General features: G+C 42.0%; 1 protein-coding gene across 1 annotated transcript in view; it reads right to left on the reverse strand.

Annotated features, from left to right (window-relative positions):
- Positions 1-23,454, reverse strand: part of Frmpd3 (FERM and PDZ domain containing 3) — a 105,978-nt gene that overhangs the window by 57,256 nt on the left and 25,268 nt on the right. The window contains exons 5-6 of the mRNA XM_023702725.1: positions 7,868-7,972; positions 2,466-2,573 (exon numbers count right to left, since the gene is read on the reverse strand). Coding sequence (XP_023558493.1) covers positions 2,466-2,573; positions 7,868-7,972 — 213 coding nt within the window. The remainder of the gene's footprint in view (positions 1-2,465; positions 2,574-7,867; positions 7,973-23,454) is intronic.

Here is a 23,454-nt window from a genome sequence, read left to right on the forward strand (position 1 = left end):
GATGTGCTGCGCACATGTGTGGGCCCTGGGGAACACCAAAGGTACAGGGGGGTGAAGGCAGCATTCTTGAACTTCACCTGGCAGGCATAGGTACAAGAAAGCTGTGTCTTTTTGTCCTTCCTTCCATTCAATAACTTGTTTCCTGAGTGCCAAGTGCAGTGTTGGTTCTCCCGTGATCTTCTCTCCTAACTCACAATGTCCATTGGGATCTGTCTGTCAACTCTTTACTTAGGAATTAACAAAAGCAAATGCTGCATCTGTATGATTAAAATAGACTATTTCTAGATTCATAATCTAAATCGAATGACTTGATTTACTGGTAAAATGTTCATTTTTGACCATAGCTGGCTTTTATAGACGATCAATTTAGTAACTTGAAAAATGTGTCCATGCAGAGGAACTGTGTCACGTGTCTGGTGTACAGTCATAAATCTGACTACTTCTGGGCTCTGTCTGCTCTGCTGCCCTACTTTTAATACTAGGGTGTCTGGAAACATATTGGTGGGGGCTGCCCAAATGTCAGTTTTGAGACTTCTGCTATTTATTTGCAGTGACTTGGGCATATTCTCTATATTCCAATGTGTGTGTGTGTTCATGGAGTCAGCATCCCCCAGCCCACTCCAAAGCTGTAAAGAAGCAGGCGTGGAAATATAAAGCTCTCTGACAGTTAGAGCTGCCAAAAAGCCCCTCAGTGAACACTGAAAGTTATTTAGCCTTTCGGATGGGAGGTTGGAAATCAGTGGGTACTGGAGAGGAACTCTTTGTGTTCTCCAAGTAGTCACAGATGTGCTGGTTAGTGTCTCTGGAGCTCTCACAGGGACAGAGAAAGTTTTCTTTGCAGTTCAGCTTCATTGGGAGTGCGAACAGCTAAGCTGGTGATTGCAAACTGGTGTTACAAGTGTAATGGCCCCTGTGCCAGGCTGTCAATTCACCCGGGTAGCTCTCTGGGACAAACAGCTTGGCAACCTGTCAAAGTTCCAATAAATAGCCAGTGTACCCTTCCTGAAGTCAGAGTGACATCATGAGTGAGAGGAGCACTGCTGTCCTGCAGAGCTGAGGCTAGATGGATGCCATGAGGGTGCTGATGAGAATATTTGGAGAAGCTTTCAAGGGGAGAGATAGCTACATCTGGAGGAGGCATATTTAGATATTCAGACCAGGTAGCCTGGTTTTGTTTCAAAGCTCTCTTCCATAGCCTGAGAACTTCAGCAGCCAAGAGACTATGGGATGGTCTAAGGAGTGCACTTTGGTTCTAGGTCTTCTTGGAAACTCACGCAGGCCTAACCCTCCCAAAGAAACTCTTGGTTGAACTCCCCATGATGAATATAATCATTATATACAACATACATGTACTAATAAAAACCTTTTGGTTCAGTCAATATGGGTTAGGCACACTGTACTGCAACCAATGCTACTGAAACTCTAGGCAGAGTTATTCTTCATCATTCAGGGATGGCCTCATCCCCTCCAGAACACTCAGCATCTCTCATCTTGAGGTACTAGAAGCCAGTAACACAACAAACCATTGGGATGACCCTAAAGAACCTCAGACAATTGCAAAAGCTCTCTGGGAGTGTGCAGTACCAGCCCTTGTAGAAAACCACTGGCAAGGCCCATTCTGAGTACCTGATAAGTCCTCCTAGCAAGTTTTCTGGCCCAGGGTTTTCTTAGGGTTATCTTATTCCCAGCATGGAAACTTCAGAACATCTGTGGGACAAGGTGCATTTTATGGGTAGGTGTAGCTGCCTAGCAGTTTGGGGAGCATTGGTTGCATTAAAATTTTTTGTTCTGGGGCTTAGCATTCTTTTTCTGGAGAGTCCAGAAAATGTACAAATAGATATTTATGTCCCAGAGCAGATTGAACCTAGGGCTAAATTGGATCATTGCCTCTACTCCTCAGGTCTAAGAAAATCACTAGGCCTTTTTGACGCCTGGCTGAGCTATTAAGAATCACAGTTCAGTACTATAATTGCTCTGCCTATGAAAAGAATAGCCAAAGGGGCTATGGCTGGACTTTTCAAATCTTGGTTGAGTGGATAAGATCTGGTTGTTCTTTAAAGCAAGGCAAGGCTGAACTAGTCTCAAGAGATTGCATATTTGTTTCTATGTGCAAACCTGTGTAGGTGTTACTAATATATTAATGTAAATCCCTCTTTCTTTATAACCAGCTTAGGACATCTTCTAAATGTCCTAGTTCCTGAGTCCTCGAGGACACTATAGCATGTACATAAAGCAATTGACAACCAGACATACATCCATGTGCCCACATGGGCATTCACATATTTTTGCAATTACCAGCACACAGTTAAGCATGCAAATTTCCACCCTCAGCCCCACTGAGGACTGCATTTCTGAAGCCTCAGGAAGCATCTGGAGGGCAGAGGCCACCTTGCTTTGGTAGTGAGCAGCCACATGCATTGTCATGGGATCAAAAGCTGACCTAGGCGAGGAGACTGTGTATGCACCTTAACAGTGGTCCGGCCATCAAAAGTGAATGATTTGATCTGCCCATTTTCTAAGAAAACCTTCAGGACGTTGGGGATGAGGAGGAGGGCTTCCTTCTTCATCATTTTCTGTGAATAGGCAGGGAAAGGAGAGGGCTCATTTAAGGAAGAGGGAAGCCACGGGATGGTGTGACAAGGAAGAGGAAGAAAATGAAGGAGAAAGGGACCCAAAGGGATGGGAGGACAAAGACAGAGGAAAAAGCAGATCAATAATAATGTTATGTGGAGACCAAAACCAAATTCCCCAAGAAGACGCTGGGCCATATGGAAAAATCAATCATTTATTGGACATCACAGCGCACTTGCACTCTACTGTGGCCCTGAATACCACAGCTTTGAGCTGTGCTTGGCCTGTAAGGCCCACTGCATACAACCCAAAGGATCCACAAAACACCCCTTGTCAGTCAACCTCACTCACCTCAGCCTTCCTCCTGATACTTCCCTTTTCATCAGGTCCTTCACAAGTAGAAGCCACTTCCCTGTCTGTCTCTGCTCTGCTATTCCCTCCCCTTCATCACATTCTGACCTTTTTCTTTTTTTTCTCCCTTCCCTTTCCTGCCTCCTCCTTCCTTCCTTCATGAGAATTGAACCCAGGGCCTTCACACTGAGCTATAACTCTATCCCCTTTTTAATTTTTTGAGACAGGATCTAACTCACTAAGCTGTACAGGCTGGACTGAAACTTGTGATCCTCCTGCCTCAGCCAACCTGCAGGCTAGGATTACAGGCATGTGCCTCCGTGCTTAGCTTCCTGGCCCTTTCTGATCTAGCCCATGCTTTCCTCTCTGGACTCATGACTTGCCATTTCTGCTCTTTGCCTCTCTCATATCTCCATATCTCTGTTAATTCTTCATTGTCAGGGACTGTTTCACTCCCCGAAGGACACTCAGCATTTCTGACATTAAATGCCAGTAGCGGGACAAATCATTGGGGTGGCCCAAAGCACCCTCAAATATTTCCAAAAGCTGTTGGAGAGTTGGAAGCCTTGCCACTGAGTGAAAACCACTGGCAAGGCCCATTTCTGAACACCTGCTCACTCTTAGCATACATTTTCCTGGCCCAGTCAGGTGTTTCTTTTTTATAGAATGGCACATGTTAATTTCTCAGTGAAAAATCATTAAGTGAAAATCATTTCTCTCTTTCCCTTCTTGACAAACTTCTATTCATCCTTTAAAAATCAGCTCAAATATGTACTCTGTGAAGCATTGGTCCAGTGGTCTTCCTGTGTTCATGTAGCAATTTATACATACCTCTCTTAATAGTTTCATATTTTCAATGAATATTTATTGCTCCCAAATGGTAAACTCAGAGCACGCCCACCAGGTGTATTCATCTTTATAGTTCCAGCAATAAACAAAGTTCTCAGCACTGTGTAGTTGGTGCCCAATAAGTGGCTACTCAATGAATGAACAATAGGTGGTTAACACATACTTACTTGAATGATTAGACTCATGAGAAGGCTGCCACCATGTCCCTGGGCCAACGTGATCAGTTCTACAGCAATTCATTAAGATTCCTTGATTCAAGACACATTTTTTGAGCCTGTACTTTACACTCAGCATTATGCTAAGCCCCCAGGAGGACTACAGCAAAAATAGACATCTTGAGTCTAGTCTTATAGTGATTTGTTAGTGATCTCTCTCTCTCTCTCTCTCTCTCTCTCTCTCTCTCTCTCTCTCACACACACACACACACGCACACAGAAGCTAAAACAAACCAACTGGCATAAGATGGTTAAAGTTTTCAAGCTAAGGCAAATTGGATTTTGGTTTTTGGAAGAGATGGTAGATGTGGATTATTAAGGAAGACTTTAAAAGAGAACAGTTCAGGTGTAGTGGCTGTCACAGACAAAGCATTCAAACAGAAAGGAACAAGTCCTCCTGTGTTAGTGTGGCTAGCAGAGGTGGGGAGCCAGGAGTCGAGTTTGCCTGGGGTCAAGCCAAGGTGGGAAGTGAGGTGATATCAAGATGGAACAGTGTGGCTCCCTGGTCCTCCAGGAGCCCTGATGAGATGCCTCATGTCTGCCAAGCCCAGAGGCCTGGATCCCCAGGCTAATGATGCTCAGCAGTGGCAGATTTTATTTAGCACACTGGGTTGGACTCATATAATTACTTAATTGATTTTGCTTCAAAATAGAGTTGGCAAGGAGCACCCACAGGATTTATTTTTGCTTTGGCTGCTTAATAAAGCCCTGGAACATAAGGGGAAAGAGATAATACGATAGCCTGGAGTCACCTGGACCTGGACTCCCCCAGGTCTCAATAGGCTGCTATGGCCCACACTGGTGGCCATGGTGGGTGAGGTACTGTTGTGACATCAGGCAATTTTCGGAGCACAGTGAGTTGGAAGATTGATGTGCCTCTCTTTCCAAGACAGGAGCCTTGAACAATGCTTGGGGGCCTATGCAGGAGAGAGGAGTAATTTGTGGTGGGTTCTGGCTACTCTGGGACATTAGGATTCAGGTTACACCACATTCACTGTGTCTGTGGCCTAGCTTAAAGGTACGGAGAGGGCAGTCATGGTGGAAGAGGGAAAGAGGGGAGAAGGGGTAATGGAAGGAAAAAGAAGAGAAGGAAGGAAAAACAAGATGAAGGGGAATGGGAGAGGGAGTTCTTCACTGGGTGTCCTGGCCTTAGTTGATTCCTCCATAATGTTGAGGTGGAACGGGACATACGTATCTGTACTTTCTGGGTTCAAGTCACATGTCCTCAGGGATTTCAAGTGCTCAAGATACAAATGTCCACTTGGTGACTTGATCCTCAGGATCTGTTTCGCCCTCATCTGTAGGGGCTCCATCCTGCTCCCTCTCTGCTATGTTCACCAATCCTTCCTTCTCTTTAACCTTTGCTTTGAAGATTTACATGTGTTCCAATCACACATTACTCAGCTTGCCAATGGGGTCCTGTAGTGCTCTAGTCTTCTCAGCCTTCTTTGTGCAGACATGGAGCATACATGCTAATTTGGGGAATGACAGGGAGATGGAGATGGGAGATGTCTGAATCCTCTATCCCTTCATTCATTTATTTTTGGTCTTTTTTTTAAATTTTTATTTATTTATTTATTTATTTTCAACAAATAATACACTGCATATATTCTTCTTAGTGGTTAATTGCTGTACAAGATGCGGACTTGTGATACTATTTACAAACACCATTAGAACAAATCATTCTATTCATTAACAGAATGTAACTATATATCTATCCCAACCACTTTGAATACACAGATACAAAATGGACATTCATCGGTATACCCCATTTGTTCTAAGTTCCGTTATTGAATATTATAGGTGTGTAAACTCAGCAAAATATTCTAAAAGAGTCCAGTAGCCCATAATAGCATTGGGTCTTCTGTTTAACTGGCAATGTCAGAAATTATTGACCTGAGTCCCCCACAGCTCAACTTAACAGCATGGCTTTATTTCTTATATTTCGTCTTCATACTTTTCTGCTGGATGGTTAAGACCAAGGTAAAGCAGGACCTATGCAACAAGAGTTGTAGCTTTTGGGTCTGATAAGGTCAATGAAATCCCCTCAGGATTTGTCCTGAGATCCTGCACCTCAGATTGTAGAACCTTTATCAGTGCAGCCATGTGGATGAGTCACGGCCAATGCATGGCCAATGTGCTCTCTGTGAAAGCCTGAGAGAGTGTCTTCTCCCCATGTGACTCTCCTTAGGCCCACTCTATGTCATCGATCACTTTCCTCTTTGGCCCCATAATCTTCTTGATCAGAAAATTTGGGACACTACCGAGGTACATGATTTTGGTCTTTTTTGAGACAGGGTCGCACAATGTAATTCAGACTGGCCTTTGAGATCACTTTGGAACTCAGGCTGGTCTCTAACTCACAATGATCCTTTTGCCTCAGCATCCTGAGTGCTGGGATTACAAATATATATCACTATGGGCTGGCCAAATAGCTCAGCAGATTAAAGTGCCTGCAAGCAGGCACAGGGGATGGGGGTTCACTCCCTGGGCCTACTATGCTGGCCCCATCCCCACGGAGCACAGAGATGACAATTGAGACTAGGTGTGGTGGTGCATGCCTGTAATCCCAGCTCTTGGGTGGCTGTAAACAGGCGGATCACTAAAGAGTCCGATCTAGTAGTGTGATCCTTTACACCCTGTAGACCCTTCCCTAAACTACAAAATAAATAAATAAATAAATAAACAAACAAACAAGTAAATATGCATCACTATGTCCAGCTCTATCCCTTCTTTTCCTCAAAGAACTCTAGGAGTGCCTGACATCCTGCTGATTTCCCTACTTATTTTGGGCCTACTGTCTTCACTCAGCTGTGCCTTCTCTTCTTCTTCCATTCTCTCTCTTTCCCTCTTCCTCCATGACTGCCTTTTCCATACCTAAATGCTAGGTCACAGACATAATGAAGCCCCTATTGTAACTGCACCTGTGCCTCAGTACATACATACTAAGGTCTCTGACAGCCCAGCCCACTATGGCCTACAAAAATGTATGAGTACCTGATAACTCCATCTATCCTTGTCCCACTGGAATACCATCAACTTCTGCAGATTCCTGAGGCAATTTAGGCCAGGATCCGTGATTGCTGAGCACACCTTTCTGCCCTCTGCCCACCTCTTCTCATCTGTATATCTGGAGCAGATAGCTCACTGCATGTAAGCTGAGGCAGCAAGAAAAACTATGGGCTGCTCAGACCCTCCCCCCATGGGCAGCTGCATGGCACGGGCTGTCAAACATTACCTGTTCATCAACATGACCCCAACTCCATAGTGGATATTCTGCTGTCTCAACCTGAACCATGTGTCCCTAGAACACCTGAGAGGTGTCCAGGGGCAGCAAACAGGTATTTATTTTGCATTCTTTGTGGTTCTGGGAACACAGCAGGTGTTACTCAGAACTGGAGTTTTGAGCAGAGTCTGTATCATTTCCCTTAGGCAGCTTCCCCCATCATTGTGAGTCTTCTACATGAAAGATGTGGAGTTGCAGGGCCACTTAAATGTGAAGACAGCTCAATTTCACCAGCAACTCATTCTTTGGATTTTCAGAAAACCATTACTTACTTCCTGCTCCCATCAAGTAGACAAAAGATATTTATGGAGCCCTTGCTTTGAATGTAAACTATTGTACTAGGGAAAGAAATTTCTTTAAGGATCAAGACAATTCTGACTTAATCAATATGTGTTTCTTCTCCTTCCATTGTACAGGACCTCTCTTCGAGCCACACACTCCTCTCCACTCACTGCCTCTCACTCACAGCACTGGAATTCCTCCCACTTTAACCCCTTTAGAGCTCTAGTCACTGCAAGGAGCTCCACAGCAAGATTGTAACAGCCAAGCTGATCCTGGCCAAGTACTGAAGACAGGGGACTGAGGATGTACTTACTGCTTCTGTTTCTCCAACTGCTACCTGCTCAGAAAATCGAACCTTCACAGGGTTGGACCTCAGCTTGGCCTTCTTCGCAGCACTAATGAAGGCTGATTTAGGGGACTAGAAAAAGAACAGAGGGCTGATGAGTTCTCCATCGCTGGGGAGAAATCTGGTCTTTGTCACATTAGAGTTAAGATGTCCCAGAACAGGTGCACTTTCCCTTACTGATCAAGGAATAAGCAAGTAAATATTGATTACTTACTAAGGGCAAGTCAACCTGCAGAATATGTTACTACATGATTGGTGTATTGTAAAAAATCTGGGCATGAATCAAATGGGGGTAAACTGAATCCCATTATGAATGCTCAAGGTCTAAAATTCTTTAGTAATAATATACATCAAATTTTTATTTATTTGGTTTTCTTAGGAGGAGGCATACCTGAGGGTGAGATCTATTGCATTTGAGTATAAGTATTCCAAAGGATTTAGATAAATTATGTCATTCATCTCACAGATATACTCTGCCCTTAGGAAGGAGGCTCATAATGAATATGTTAGATGTGGGAGAAAGAGGATCCAGCACTCTCAAAATGCCTCATGGGAGAAGAAAGATGAGAGATTTAACTAAAGTCTCCTGGCTTTCTACCTCCGGGCTCTGCAACACTTTGTTTACGCAATTCTGTAAGAAATGCCCAAAGAATAAGCCAAGCTCTATAACTGTTGAAAATGCTCTCAAAAATTCAGCAGAAAGTATGATTAGTAAATGTTGGAAACTATAGCCAACTCTGTATCTACAGGTTCCGCATCCTTGGATTCAACCAGCTGCAGATCAAATATATTTTAAAGAAAACTGCATCTTTATTGAGCGTGTACAAGTTTCTTTCCTCTCTTTATTCCCTAAACAAAGTAACAATCATTTACATTTTATTAGGTATTATAAATAATGTAGAGATGATTTAAAATACATGGAATGATGTGGGTAGGTTTCATTCAAATATTATGCCATGTTGTAGAAAAGACTTGCACATTTGTAGATTTGGATATCTATGGGGGGCCTGGAACCAATCCCTCCTGGATATGAAGGGAAGTGTACTTTAGATTTCAGCTCTTTGTTGTGCTCCTCAAAGCCTAGCAGCTAGGGAATGAGAAGTCACAGTGGGTGGCACCTCCACTTCTCTGAGGGGCATTTATTTATTTATTTGTCAAATTCAAGTAGTGCTTACTGTGTGCCTAGCACTACTCTGTGTGATAGGGAATATAGCAGTGAACAAGACAGACAGAACTCTCTGACCTCATGTAGCATTCATTCTAACAGGGACAGACAGACAATAAACACATGGTTTTTAGGTAACAAATAAAGACTACCTTTTCAGCTATCCATAGTCAAACACGGTTTCAAAATGTCAAATGGAAAATTCCAGAAATATTCAATTTCTGTGTTTTGAAAAAAAATTTTTTACAGCACAGTGTTATAATTATTCTATTTTATTATTAGTTACTGGTACTCTTAGTGTGCCTGATTTATAACTTCTTTGAGAGTATGTATAGGAAAAAACTCCATGGCATATATAGGCATTCTTAGGGTTCATACTGCTTGTTGTTTCAGGTACCTACTGTAAGTCTTAGAACATATTCCCTGTGGGGTAAGGGGGCACATAAGAGAATGAGTAAGTAAAGATGGAAGTGGTGAGGACGTTATTTTACCAGTTTGGAAATCTATGATGATACTTATTCACGACAGTCATCCTGTTGTGCAACATAGCTCAAACAGTGAAATTTTGTCGAAGTGAACCTTTGTATTTTTTCAGCAGCACCTTCTCATTCCTTCTTTATGCCCTGCAACCTCTGATAACCACCATTTTACTCTGCTTTGGTGAGTCTGATGGGTTTACATTGCACATATAAGTGACATTATCTTTTAGCACCTGGCTTATTTTACATAACACAATGTCTTCTAGGTTTATCCATGTTGCTGTAACAGAAGAAATCCCTTTTACAGGGACGGTTACCAGGGATTGAACCCAGAGCCCTCACACTGAGGTATCTCTTTAGCTCCTTGTAAAAATTTCAAATTTTGATAGAAGTTTTTGGCAAGTCACTAAGGTATTGCAGGCTGGGCTCAAACCTGGGATCTTTTTGTCTCAGTCTCTGAGGTTGGTGAGACTAGAAGCATGTGTCACCATTCCCAGCTAGAATTCCATTTTTTAAAGGCTGAATATTGTTCATTTGTGTATACATGCCACATTTTATTCATTTATTTGTTAAGCATTGAGATTGAGCACACATCTTAGATGTATACACCTCTAACCTACTAATTTCAATTCCTTTGGGTGTATTCATAGAAGTGAGGGGTAAGGGGGATAATATATGTTGAATTTTTATTTATTTGGTTTTCATAGGAGGTATACTTGAGGGTGAGTTGTATAACATCTGAGTGGGACTTGGAGGGCATATTTTATTTTATTTGTTTCATTTTATTTTTGGTGGTACTAGGCATTGAACTCAGGACCCTGAGCTTGCCAGGCAGGTGCTTATTCAACTGAGCTATCTCCCCAGCCCAGAGGGCATATTTTATTTTATTTGTTTCATTTTATTTTTGGTGGTACTAGGCATTGAACTCAGGACCCTGAGCTTGCCAGGCAGGTGCTTATTCAACTGAGCTATCTCCCCAGCCCAGAGGGCATATTTTATTTTTTATCTTTTTATTTTTTTCATATTTTATTTTTTAATGTATTTAGTACAGTGTCTACAGGGTTTCATTACACAGATCGGAGTTGCAGTGATATTCCTGTTTCCAGCCTCCCAAGTACTGGGATTACAGGTGTGCACTACCATGACCAGTCTCAATCACTGTCTCAGTGTACCACAAGGGCAGAGCCGGCATAGCACCCTGGGGATTGAACCCTGGTTCCTGCCTCTGCCTAAGCAGCCATCTTAATCCACTGGAGGGTGTATTTTAGACAGTACTGAAAGGTTGAACATAGCCCATGGAAAATGCTAGGCAAGTCTTCTACCACTGAGCTATGTCCCTGGGCCTTTTTACTTTTTATTTGGACATAGGATCTCACTAAGTTGCCCAGGTTCTTCTAGAACTTGAAACCTCTTTGCTTCAGCCTCCTGAATGGCTAGGATTATAGATAGAGGGGCCATTTAAGCAGAGACCTGGAGGAAGTGAAAGACAGGCAGTCATGAGGCTATCTGGAGAAAGATATTTTCAGGCATAAAGAACAGTAAAAGCTCTCAGGTGGGAATAGGATTAAGAAACAGCAAGAAACCTTAATAAAACTGAAATAGAGTGATGGAGGAATCTGAGAAGTGTTCAGAGAGACAGCTGGGGACTGGGTCATGTAGGATCTTGTCAGCTCTGGTGAGAATTTCATTCTGCTGGAGGTTTTTGAGCAGATAGAGTCTGAAGTAAATTTAAAAGTATATCTCTGGTGCTATGGAGAAAATAGCAAGCAAGGGACAACAACAACAGCAGGAAGACCAGTTAGGTACATATCTAACTGCAATATTCGTAACTGCAATAATACAGTTAAAATATGATGGAGGCCTTGCCTATGGTACTAATAATGGAGATGATGGAAAGTGAATGAATTCTGGGTATATTTTGTACACTGAACCAAGATCATATGTTGATGGGTTGCATGTGGGGAGCGAGAAAGCAATGAGTCAACTGGAAGAGTCAGGCTGTCATTTACTGAGACAAGAACAGGAAGGCAAATCAAGTTTGGGGCCACTTGATACCATCTCCATGGGCCCTGTGTCCTACAATTAGGAATTCATCTGTGTTAAGAGCCACAAAGGTCTCTGCTGACTGGAAAGGCAATGTATTAAGCTACTATATGCCATTTTCGTTGTGGTTGAGATTCATTTACCACCAGCAATAGGGGGAGCCCTAAGATAAAGACACAGCAGAAACAAACATCCTCCTGATGTCATAGGCCATTTGCCCAGCAGCGTCTTCTGTCAAAGCCAGCAATCTTATTCCCTACACAGGGCAAATTGCAAAAGGCCCTTGTTCCAACTCATCCAGCAGGAACTCAAGCAGTGGGTCTTGGTCCTGAAGAAGGACCAAGGTATACTTGGGGAGTGTTATGTCTTGTATCCCAAACCCGCATTTGGTTATAGGTGGGGCTTTTGGGAGGTGGCTGGATCTAGGTTGTGTAATGCTGGGTTTAAGGATGTGATTGCTGGAATTAATGGTGATAAGATTAAGCGAATGCCACCCTGGATGTTAGTGCTACTCATCCTATGGGGAGATAGCTCTGATATTATGTAACAGACAAAGAGGGCTTCTGTGGTCACTTGCAACTACTACTGTTGTTTGTTGTTGTTTGCTCCTTCAATACTTTGCTGTTTTCTGCCCACCATGAACTGTTTCTCCACTTCAATGCCCCTCTGCTATGCAACTGTGCCTTAGAGACAGCCAACTATGAACTGAATATTTACAAACTGAGCCAATTAAACCTTTCTTCCTTTAACTTTCAGTGTTGGGTATTTTGTCTCAACAGCAAGGAAAGTAGAATTAAGACAGAGAGCTTTTAAAAATCCCAAGGTCCAGGCCCCACCCAAGGTCAATTATATCAGAAGTCTTGGGGTTCAGATCCAAGTATCAGTATCTGTTAAAAGTTTCTGATCATTTCAAAGTTCAGGCAAGATTGAGAACCACTGAGCTAAAGGAATCTTAGGCTTATCCTGAGCTACTGGGGCAATTTGTTGGCAGCAGATGATATAGAATAACAAAATCCAGGGCTCGGGGCTGGAGAGATGGCTCAGTGGTCTAAAGCACCTACTTAGAACAAGCTTGGCAAAGCATCAGGGACCACGGTTCAATCCCCCAGCACCACATGCCAGCCAGCCCAGGCCCCCTGGTGGGCTGAGCTGGCCACACACACACACCACTCTCTCTCTCTCTCTCTCTCTCTCTCTCTCTCTCTCTCTCTCTCAAATAAATAAAAAAAATTTTGAAAAAAAAAAACAACAACAAAATCCAGGGATCATTTGCAGAAAGTGATCATAGAGTCAATAAATGCCTTTGTGTGTTACACAGCTGGGTGCTCAAATCCCGGGCAGGGGCTGCAGCTGAAGCAAAGGGATGGGGCAAGATAGGAAGCTCTGTCATTCTGCTCGTGCAGCTTAGTTTGATCCTCATCTCCACACCTCACGATTTTCTACCAAGGTGAAAAAGAAGAGGAAATAGAGGCAGGTGGAATCTTCGATCCACCTGACAGCCATGCTCTCACTTCTATTTGATCACCTGCCATCAGATACCTCCACAGCACAGTGTGGAATAAGGTATTGTTAGAGACCCGAATGGGCCACGGACTCTGCCCTTCATTTTAGTATGTTAAATGAAGATCCACGAAGAGGATATGGCTTACCCAAAGTATCAAGACAATTGAGTAACAGGGCTGACATCAGAACCCAGATTTTTTGAGCCTTGGGTTTGTGATTATTCCCCCATAGCAGGAGCTGGACGTTCATTCAGATGCTGGTTCTGGTTCTACTTTAATAGATTCAAACAAACAAGGGCCACAACAGGTTTCTTTTAAATGTATTATTCCATAATAGTGGAGTAGACAATATTAATGTTATTCCTGCCCCAAATCTAAAAATAGATCCTGTGCTAGGGATTTTTTGTTTATACCACTACAAGCAAAACATTCGGGAGGAAGTGGAATTGCCAGTATTTTCAGGGAGCATAATCATTTCTGGTTGTCTGTTTCAGAGCTATTTTCAGCTTGCTTATGCCTCATTCCTCAATGACCCTTGTCTTGTTGGTCTCTAAAATTCCATCCTATTCTCAGCCTTCACCCCTGATTGCTGATGGTGACTCACTCACTGCCAGCTGGTCTCTGCTAGATGTCACTGCTAGATGTCATGGAGTCATGTCTAGCCTTATGCTTAGACACAGATGAGGTTTGCCTTATGGTGACATACAAGGTCTCCCCGTCCCAAACATTTTGAAAGCTCAGCTGTGGGCCTTGAAGTTCTTAATACTAGGGTTATTCCTTTGAAGTAAAATGTTGAGGATTGAGAGGGTCCTGGTCAAAATGCAAATAGGATGGCAGAAAGGGGTAACAAGCACCTTAGCACCCAGAAAATGGCAGAATTGCATGCGCTGAATCTTGTCTACTACCTGTTTTTGTACTTAAAGCTATATTGGTACACAGTCATGGTCTTCATGTATGTATTTCTTATGTTTGCTTTGGGTCTACCTATTTGGTTGTGAAGTCTAAATATTTGCTAGACAGTAGCACATGGCAGAGGGTAGCCATTCCTGGTGACAGAAAACAGCAAAGCACAAAGGGAGGAGGAGCAGCTGTGGCCTCCAGCAGGCCTTTCATCCTTCTACAGTGACTGTGAGGATTGGGGCTCCTTTGAGGAAGTAGAACACTCCATTCTTCCTCAGTTCCCTTTTATATTCTTTAAATAATGAGTCATTCTAGGGTGTGACTTCCATGCCCTAAGGAGGGCACCTCCACACCATAGTGTGTGGAATTGCTGAGCTGGTTTAGTTTAACTTTTAGGTTCTCAAGTTGATACAATGTACCAACCACTACATTCATGTATGTATTTCCTATGTCTGCTTTGGGTCTACCATATTTGGTTGTGAAGCCTAAATATTTGCTACATGGCCCTTTGCAAAGAAAGTTTACTGACCTCTGACTAACTTATCAGTATGCAGTAACCTACTGTTTCTCAAATTTCCCCAGTGATAAGAATTACTGGGGACTGTGTATTAAGACACAGAAGCTTTGGCTCACACCAGACTCAGAAAGTCTCTCCCTTGGGAGAGTAGGGCCCATGAATCTATTATTGGTGAAGGTGTCTTAACCCATTAAGCATAGATTAAATGAATACCTTAAAGCTGGGACATCCAAGCTTTTCACTGACCCTATTTTCCTCTAAGTCACTGGGATCTCATTTTTGCAATAGGCACCCTTTTTGCCTAAAATGAATTTTGGCCTGAGACACAGACTGGAATTGCTAAGTACCTCTGGGGCCACTGTATGACTCTTTAAGCAAATATGAAGCCAGAACTTTGGTGGAATAAGGAATTGAAGAGAGAGCCTGCCTTTGTTTTAGGGATGAATTCACAAGCAAGTGATTCTTTGACCATTTTTAATTTGGTAGCTCTACTAGTATAAATTTCAAGGCTGTGATCACTCATATCTGGGCCAAAGTTAGGTGCACAGTCAAACATTTCAGTGTAAGACAGGGGCCCACTTTCTTAAAGTTTTACTTTATTTTATGTGATACATAGTAATTATATATATACTTATGGGGTGCAATGTGATTTTTTTTTGTGGTATTGAGAATTAAACTCCCAGGCCTTTGTACTGAGTTGCATCCCCAGTCCTTTTACAAAATTTTGAAGCAGGATCTGTTGTGGCTTGTGTCTAGATGTCCCCCCAAAGCTGCACTCAGTCATAGGTGGGGCTTTTTAAGAGTTGGGTGAATTTTTTTTTGTACCAGGAATTGAACTCAGAACCTTGTGCTTGCCAGACAAGCACTGTTCAACTGAGCTATATTCCCAGCAAGGTGGCTGAATCTAGAGTGTGTGATGCTGGGATTAAGGTTGTATGTGATTATTAAATAGGTACACTGATTGGTTTGGCATAGTTCTGGGTAGGATTAAGGCTGCCCCACTTAGATATGAGTGCTATCTGCCCTCAGGGTGGGTAGCCTGGATAAAAATGTAAGGACAGAAGGAGAGCTAGTGTGGTTGCTTGTTGCTTGTAGCTTGCTTGTGTGGTTCCTTCTTCCTTCTGCCAACTATGAACTATTCTTCCTCTTCGAAGCTCCTCTGCCATGCCACCCTGCCTTGGAGCCAGCCAATTATGGGCTACAACCTCTACAAACTGTAAGCTAAAATAAACCTTTCCATCTTTACCTTTGGGTGTTGGGTATTTTGTCTCAGCAATGAGAAAGTAACTAAGACAGAGTCTTTCTAAATGGTTGCCCAGGTTGGGCTTCAATTGGAGATATTCCTGCTTCTGCCTCCCAGAGTGATGAGATTATAGATGGGCATCACCACATCTGACATCACAGTGTGATGTTTTGCTACCTGCATGCATATATTGCATAGTGTTCAAATTTGGGTAACTGGCAATTCCATCACCTCAAACTTTTATTATTTATTTGTGGTGAGTCATTTGAAATCATCTTGTATAGCTCTTTTGAAATATACATTATTAAGCATAGTCATTGTAGTGTGAAACAGAACACCAGAATTTATTCCTCCTACCTAACATTAAAATCTAAAATATGTTGAGTTCATAGGAGTAGAGAGTAAAACAGTGGCCCAGAAGGTGAAAGGGGATTAGGAGAGGTTGGTCCATGGCCCCACTTTGATTTCTGGGAAAGGATGGAGCTCAGATTCCTGCCGAAGCTCTGTGTGTTCCCGAATTGCCTTTTTACTGACTCATTGTCTTTCACACCTGGGCCCACTTACAATCAATTCCCATTGTAATCGCTGTGGACACACAGGACAGTGGAAGGGCATCTAGGTCTCACCAGATCCTTGAGCAAGGAACACAAGATCTATCCTCCTGCTACCCAGCACTGCCCAGAGTTGAGCAGGTCCTCACCTGATTACCAAGTCCTCCCATCAGACACACTTGACTCTAACCTTATTCCTCCTTGATCTCTAATCTCATCTTCTGTTGAACTTGGTGGTTCTAGCCACAGTACAAGGAGAAAAGTGCACAGGGTAAGACCTAAGAAATGTACAAGAGGGAGAAGAAGGAAGCCTGGCCATGCATGGCACAGTGGCTGTGGGATGGGACAGGTAGAGGCCTCAGAACTGAGGGAGGCAGCTGTTCTACACACAGTGGGTTTATTTCCACTTCTGCACTCACTTCATTCATCCCTTCCTACCATCCCACCCTTTGGGGCCCCCAGTGTCCCTTTTAACCAGGTAAATGGCATCTCTTTTAAAAAAGTAGTTCAAGTTATGCCTTTGTCCCAAATTCTTCCCCAATCCCTCCATTCCGCTGCCTGGATTTCTCAGTGTTCTGACTAATCCACGCTGCTACGGCTTATCTCCCAAGCCAGGCTGTACAAGGAAAGACGACAGTTTCTATTGCTATGTCTTACCCTAGCATGAAGCAGAGTAGGCCCAGCAAAAAGATATTAGTTAATTGCTAAAATTAATAATGGATTTAGCAAATATGATTTGAGTATCTACCATCTGTCAAGCACCATGTCTTAAGAAGTTCTGCGGAAAACCAACTCCTTTGTAGTGATTTTTATTATTTTGGTCTGGGCAGATGGCTCCAAACAGAGGCAGTTCAGGTTCTGTGGATATAGTCTAGGTTTTCAGAGCCAGAAAATTAGGATTTTATTTGAAAGAATTGTGTGTCCTTTCCAGGCCCATCACAACTCAGTACTTTATTTTAAAATATCCGTTGTGGACCTACAATGTAGTTGATACCCTTATTCATGAATGTTTATTTTATTTTTTTATGTATTTAGGACAGGGTCTACATGGTCTCACTATGTAGATCAGACTCATAGTGATCCTCCTGTTTTCAGCCTCCCAAGAACTGGGATGACAGGTGTGAACCACTATACCCAGTCTTGTTCATGAATGTTTTTTTTTTTCTCATAAAATGTGATTTATTGGGGCTGGGGAGATGGCTCAGTGGAATAAGCACTTCCCTGGCAAGCGCAAGGGCCTGAGTTCAGTCCCCGGTTCCGCCAAAAAAAAAATGTGATTTATTTGATCAACTAACAGTCACACAATCACTGTTTCCTTTTCTTCAATATTAAAAACTTGGAGATAACTAGTCAGTTGTAGTAATTATATTAATTTAGGCGATTTGTTTCCTTTGTTCATGAATGTTTATTCATTCCTGGGACTAGTTGGTCTCCCAAATATTATGGAATGGTTTGAAATACATGAATGTAATTTGTTTTACAATTTTAGGGAAGATGGCCATATTTGTGTTTGTGTGGGGAAGATGGCCTCAGTTGTGTTGTCACCTGATGTGGAGTCTATGAGCAGAAGCAAAAATTTTCCAAATGCTTTTGTTTGCAAACAGAAGTATTCATAAACTTAGGTAACACCTACATAGACACCTAATAAATGGCTGCCTATGCAGTATAGTTTGAAGGAAGGATCCTGGGAAAGGACTCCTGGATCCCTGAAAATACCCTCCACAATAGCCTGCCATCATATGAATCATTCTGTTAAAACAAAATGCCAGATTAAATAGCCATATCCGAATCATTTGAGGGTCTACAGACATCCACATCACCCTGAATATATTTGATCTCTTCAGAATCATTTGAGGAACCTTTCAAAAGCCCAGTACTTGGGCCCCATTCCCAGAGCTTCTAGTTCAATTAGTCAGAGCTAATGTCTGAATATTAGTCGTTTAGGAGACTCTCATTTTTTTTCTCCCTTGTAGTGGGGATTAAACTCAGGACCTTGCACTTGCCAAGGAGGCACTTATGCTGCTGAGCTATCTTCCAGGCACTTAGGTGGTTTTCATGAATAGCAGAGCTAAAAACTGCTACCAGCCACTGCCCATGGGAGTAGATATTAAAGTATTATCAGCCATACAATGCAGGAGCTAGAAGCAACCTTAGAACTTACCAAATTCCACTGAACATCAGAATCATCAGTGGATATTACAAATCCTCATCCTGAGCTATGCCCTGGACCTACTGGAAGGTTATCTTCCAGAAAAAAATGGTAATGAAAGTTTAACATGGCAAGAGTTCAGCAAGAGGTAGCAGTCTTCTGTACTCATGAAGTGCCAAGTGCCTGTTATGGATGCAGTACTATTTTCTGTGGTCCTGGGGTGAACTGTTGGATACATATTGGAAGTCTTCAAGAAGTTTACCCTGTAGTTTGAGAGAGAAGATTTGCAGCTGAATCTTTTTTTTTTCAGTTGAGTCTTGTTAGTCATAGAAAGTCTATACTGTCACCCTGGACACTGAATTAATGAATATTATACTGGACTTTTTGGGATTTTTTGTCTTTTTTTGAGACAAACTCTTGCTATATAGTTCAGGCTGGGTTTGAACCCATTTTATAGTTCAGTGGGGGCCTGCCCCTTAGCTCAGTTCTTTAAGTGACTGCTTCAACCAAGCAGTCAGGTTCAGGTTGCTGTGGTTCGATCCCCACAACTCAAGCCAGCCAAACCTGCCCTGAAGGTATTTGGAGCAAAAAAAAAAAAAAATCCTCATTCCATTTTATAGTTCAGGTTGGCCTTGAATTCATGGTGATCCTCCTGCCTCAACCTCCCAAGTGCTGGAGTTATAGGCATGTGTCACCATGCCCAGCTCTGTACTGTTTTTCCAATATTTCCCAAAGATTATAATCTTAAATCCTAAAAGATTTATCCTGGTAGATAGTATTTTTTTTTTCACTAGGAGAAAACAAAGATTACAAAAGTGTTAACCAACTTCCCTTGAGGCTTTCCCACTCAGAGATGCTGGAGTTGGGATCCAAACCCCATGCAATTGGGCCCAGAGCTGGAGCTTGTCACTACACTGAACCACTTCCTGCTGTTCCCAGCCTCAGGGCATCTCTATATGAGAAGTGACACAAGGAGGCAGAGCATTATTCTGTTTGACTTCAGCTATGAACAAATGCATAAGGCCACTAAAATTTCTCATGCACTGCTATTGTTGGCAAATGACAAGGAAAGTACCACATGTATTGATTTTAGTGGTTACATATATATTTTAGGGAGAAAGCAATTTTGCAAACAGAATCTGCAGATAATGAGGACTGTATGTGCGTGTATGTGCATGTTACGTAAGGCTGCCACTCAGTCAGGATGCACTGGTGTAATCATGCTGATTGTAAAACATTGAAGGATTCTTTCTCCCCTAAGCTTCCTGGGTGCCCTCCCTGGGATCTTTTGACAAATACAGACCAATTAAGAGGTTAATTCCTGACAATACGAGACCTCCAAGACTCTGCTCCTGAATTCTCAGTGGCTTCCACTTGGATTGGTTGGCTCCTACCATACAAACCTTGTTAAAGGTTTGTACTCTTTCTTTTGATATCCCTTTTTTTTTAGATAAGGTCATTATATAGTGCAAGTTGGTCTTGAACTTCCTTATGTAGTCCAGGATGGCCTTGAACTCAGTCCTTCTGCCTCAGCCTCCTGAGGGTGGAGATTATAGGAGTGCACCACCATGCCCAGCTAGAAATTCCCATTGGGTTAGTTATGCAAAGCTAATTGGAGGACATGAATATCTGGACAGGTTTTAAAGGGAATAGATAGCATTGGCAGAGATATGGAATAGTACAAGGACAAAACTCCACAGCGTTGCAAGACCTAAGAAACTAGAAGAAAGAAGGCTGACCATGACAAAGGGGCTGTACGATGGGACAGATGGAGGCATTAGAACTGGGGAAGGTGTTACTAGAGGCACTTAGATGGGAAAATTGGAATGCAGATGAGAGGAGTATTAGGTTTTCTATTCTGCAACCTAAGTTTGAGTATTTGAGTTTTGTTAAAGTTGTTTTGATGGCTGGAAGCTACGTTTTCTTCATTTCCTCAGTGAATATGTATTAGTGCCTACTCTGTACCAAGTGCTGTTTGAGGCATTTGGAAGATGGCAGAAACAAAATGTTGACCTTACCCTTCTGTGGCTAGCATTCTAATCAGGGAGAGGGGTAATAAGTATATACATAGAATAGTCTGGGGTAATGGAAAATTGGTACAGCCACTTGGAAACTAAATGAAAACATTTTCTTAAGAAACTAAACATACACTTACTATTTGACCTAGGAATCATGCCCTTAAGAATTCACCCTAGAAAATGAAGTTATGTTCCCAAGAAAACCTGTACACAAATGTTTACAGCATATCATGTGTGGAGATAGGCTTTTTTCACTTAGCATAATGCCCTTGAGATTCACACATTTTTTTAGGAACAAAATATTGACATACACAATTTGGATGAATCTCAAGGATATTATGCTGAGTGAAAAATGCCAATCTCCAAACACGATATTATTTCTTTCATATAATATTCTTGAAATGATAATCCCAGAAATAAACAATAGATTAGTGCTTAACAAGGATTTGGAGTGGAATTGGAGAAAATGGGTGTGGCTATAAGAAGACAATATAAGTTTTTTTGGTAATAAATGTTTCCAATTGTAATAGTTAAATCTTGGAAACAGCCCAAATGTCTGTCAACTGATGAATGGATAAAGATTTGGATTTTTTTTCATACAATGGAGTAGAACTGTGCCATAAAGGATAAAATTGGAACATTTCCAGATAAGTGGATGCAGCTTGAAACCATACTCTCAAGTGAAATAATTCAGACATACATGTTTAAATGTCATATTGTTTCTCTGCTGTGAGAAATCAAAAGCGTAAACAAGGACCAACATGTGTGATAGACCCTGGGAAATAGGAAGAAAATGTTCAAATGGGAAGGCAAACAAGGAGGGAAGAAGGGGAAAGGAAAGAGGGGAAAAGAACATGAAGAATAGAAGGCAAAAATTGAAACAAAGCTTTTGTAAATAAGAAGGGGAAGAGGGCCTGAAGGGAGGGGAGGAAACTGAAGGAAAAAAAGAGTCAAGTTATATTATGTACAGATACCAATTCCCTATAGGGAATGTGATCATTATATATATCTAAAGTATACCAATAAAATTAAAAAAAACAATTGAATAAAACAATGAAAATAAAAACTTTTCCAGTGTCTTGAGTGTACCGGTAAATGCATAAACTCACATGTGGTAAATTCATATGGAACTGTGCATATACATTATACCAATGTTGAGCCCCTGAGTTTGATATTGCATTATAGTTATGGAAGATGTAAATATTAGAAACACTAGGATAAAGGGGACACAGGAAATCTATACTAACTTTGCAACTTCCTGCCATTATTTTAATTTTTTTAAATTTAGTACAAGGTCTACAGAGTCTACACGGCCTCACTACATAGATTGGACTCATAGTGATCCTCCTGTTTTCAGCCTCCCAAGCGCTGGGATTACAAGTGTGCACCACCATGCCCAATCTCAATATCCCTCTCAGTGTGCTCCAGGGGTGGGGCCTGCACAGCAGGCCAGGGATTGGAACCCTGGCCCCTGTTTCTGCCTAAGTAGGTGCTTTAGTCTGCTGAGCTATTTGGCTGACCCTCTGCCATCATTTTAAAAGAAAAGTTTAAAACATAGTATTTCAGGGTTGGGGATGTGGCTCAATGGTAGAGTTCTTGCCTTGCATGCCCAAGGTCCTGGGTTCAGTCAGCAGCACCAGGGCAAAAAGGAAAAAAATATAGTATTTCAGCTTTGATGAAAATTTAAGCATTATCCGCAGATAATAACGGATAGATAATATCTTTGCAGTACGGGACATTGGACCTAGACTCTTTACATAGAGTTATATCCCCAGTTCTTCTTTATTTTTTATTTTGAGACAGAGTGCCACCAAGTTGCTAAATTGTTCAAGGTGGGCTCTAACTTGTGATCTTACTGTATCAGCTTCCCAGAGTGCAGGTTTTGCAGGCTTTATAGGTATGTGCCTTCATATCTGCCTTATGTAGATACTAACTTAGAAAGGGTAGTCAAGTTAGGCTTAAAACACAATGTCTCTGATCTGAGCAATAAATTCTAAACACATAAAAGCATGTTTTTGGGGACAACTAGTGGACACTTTCAGGAAAGGAAACTGGTCACTGCCACTAGGCAACTGCATATGCACAGTAAGGTGAGGAAGGGACTACTTCCACACCCATGGAGGGCTGGGGTTTGTCTGCTCAGAGCTTCAACTAAGTAAGGCCTATTTACCTGTGCGTGTTGTGTGTGTGTGTGTGTGTGAGTATATAAGTGCTATGTTTATGCATGAGAGAATTCGCTAGCATATGTGTGTGCAAGTATGTGTGGGGGCATATGTGTGAGTATTCATGGTATTTATATGGATATTGTGTATGTGTAAATTTTATATAAATATGTACCTTGCAAGTCTATATGAGAATATGTAGGCATATATGTATATATAGGAGAATATCGTGTGAATATATGCAATGGTGAATATATGTGTGTACAACATTCCCATAGACTTACATGAGTGCTGAGGGCCATGGGGTGAGTTATTTAGTGCTGGGCCTGATTTGAACTCCATCCTCCTGACTTGTAGGCCTAGGATCCATGCCTGTGAGCCATCTCTGATTTTGCACAGACATTATGTTTTTCAAAAAGATGAAATTTTTCCTTTTCTTTAAGTTTGGGAAATCCTACTACTTCCTCAAGGCACAGCTCTGGTGCAGCCTCCTCCAGAGATGGGATTTCAGTGATGGGTAAAAAGAAGTGTTATGGGCAATAGGAAGGAACAGGTAGACTGGAGGCATAGTGAGGGCTATGAGTTTCACACATAATTTGAATTTAGATTTTCATATTCAAGTTAAGATGGCTATAGGGATTATCTTAGTACAAATGCTGGCCTTTCTGACCCTAGCACTAGAGGAGAAAGAGAGCCTTGGAAATTTTCTTCCTCCCTTCCATTCCCTCCCACTCTCCCTCCCTCCATTCCTTTCTTGTTCTGGGATTAAATACACACCCATCCTCTCCCAGCCTTGGTTTTTCTTTCTTTCTTTCTTCTTTCTTT

Source organism: Octodon degus, unplaced genomic scaffold (genome assembly GCF_000260255.1).
Source record: "Octodon degus isolate 3935 unplaced genomic scaffold, OctDeg1.0 scaffold00157, whole genome shotgun sequence".
Taxonomy (NCBI): Eukaryota; Metazoa; Chordata; class Mammalia; order Rodentia; family Octodontidae; genus Octodon; species Octodon degus.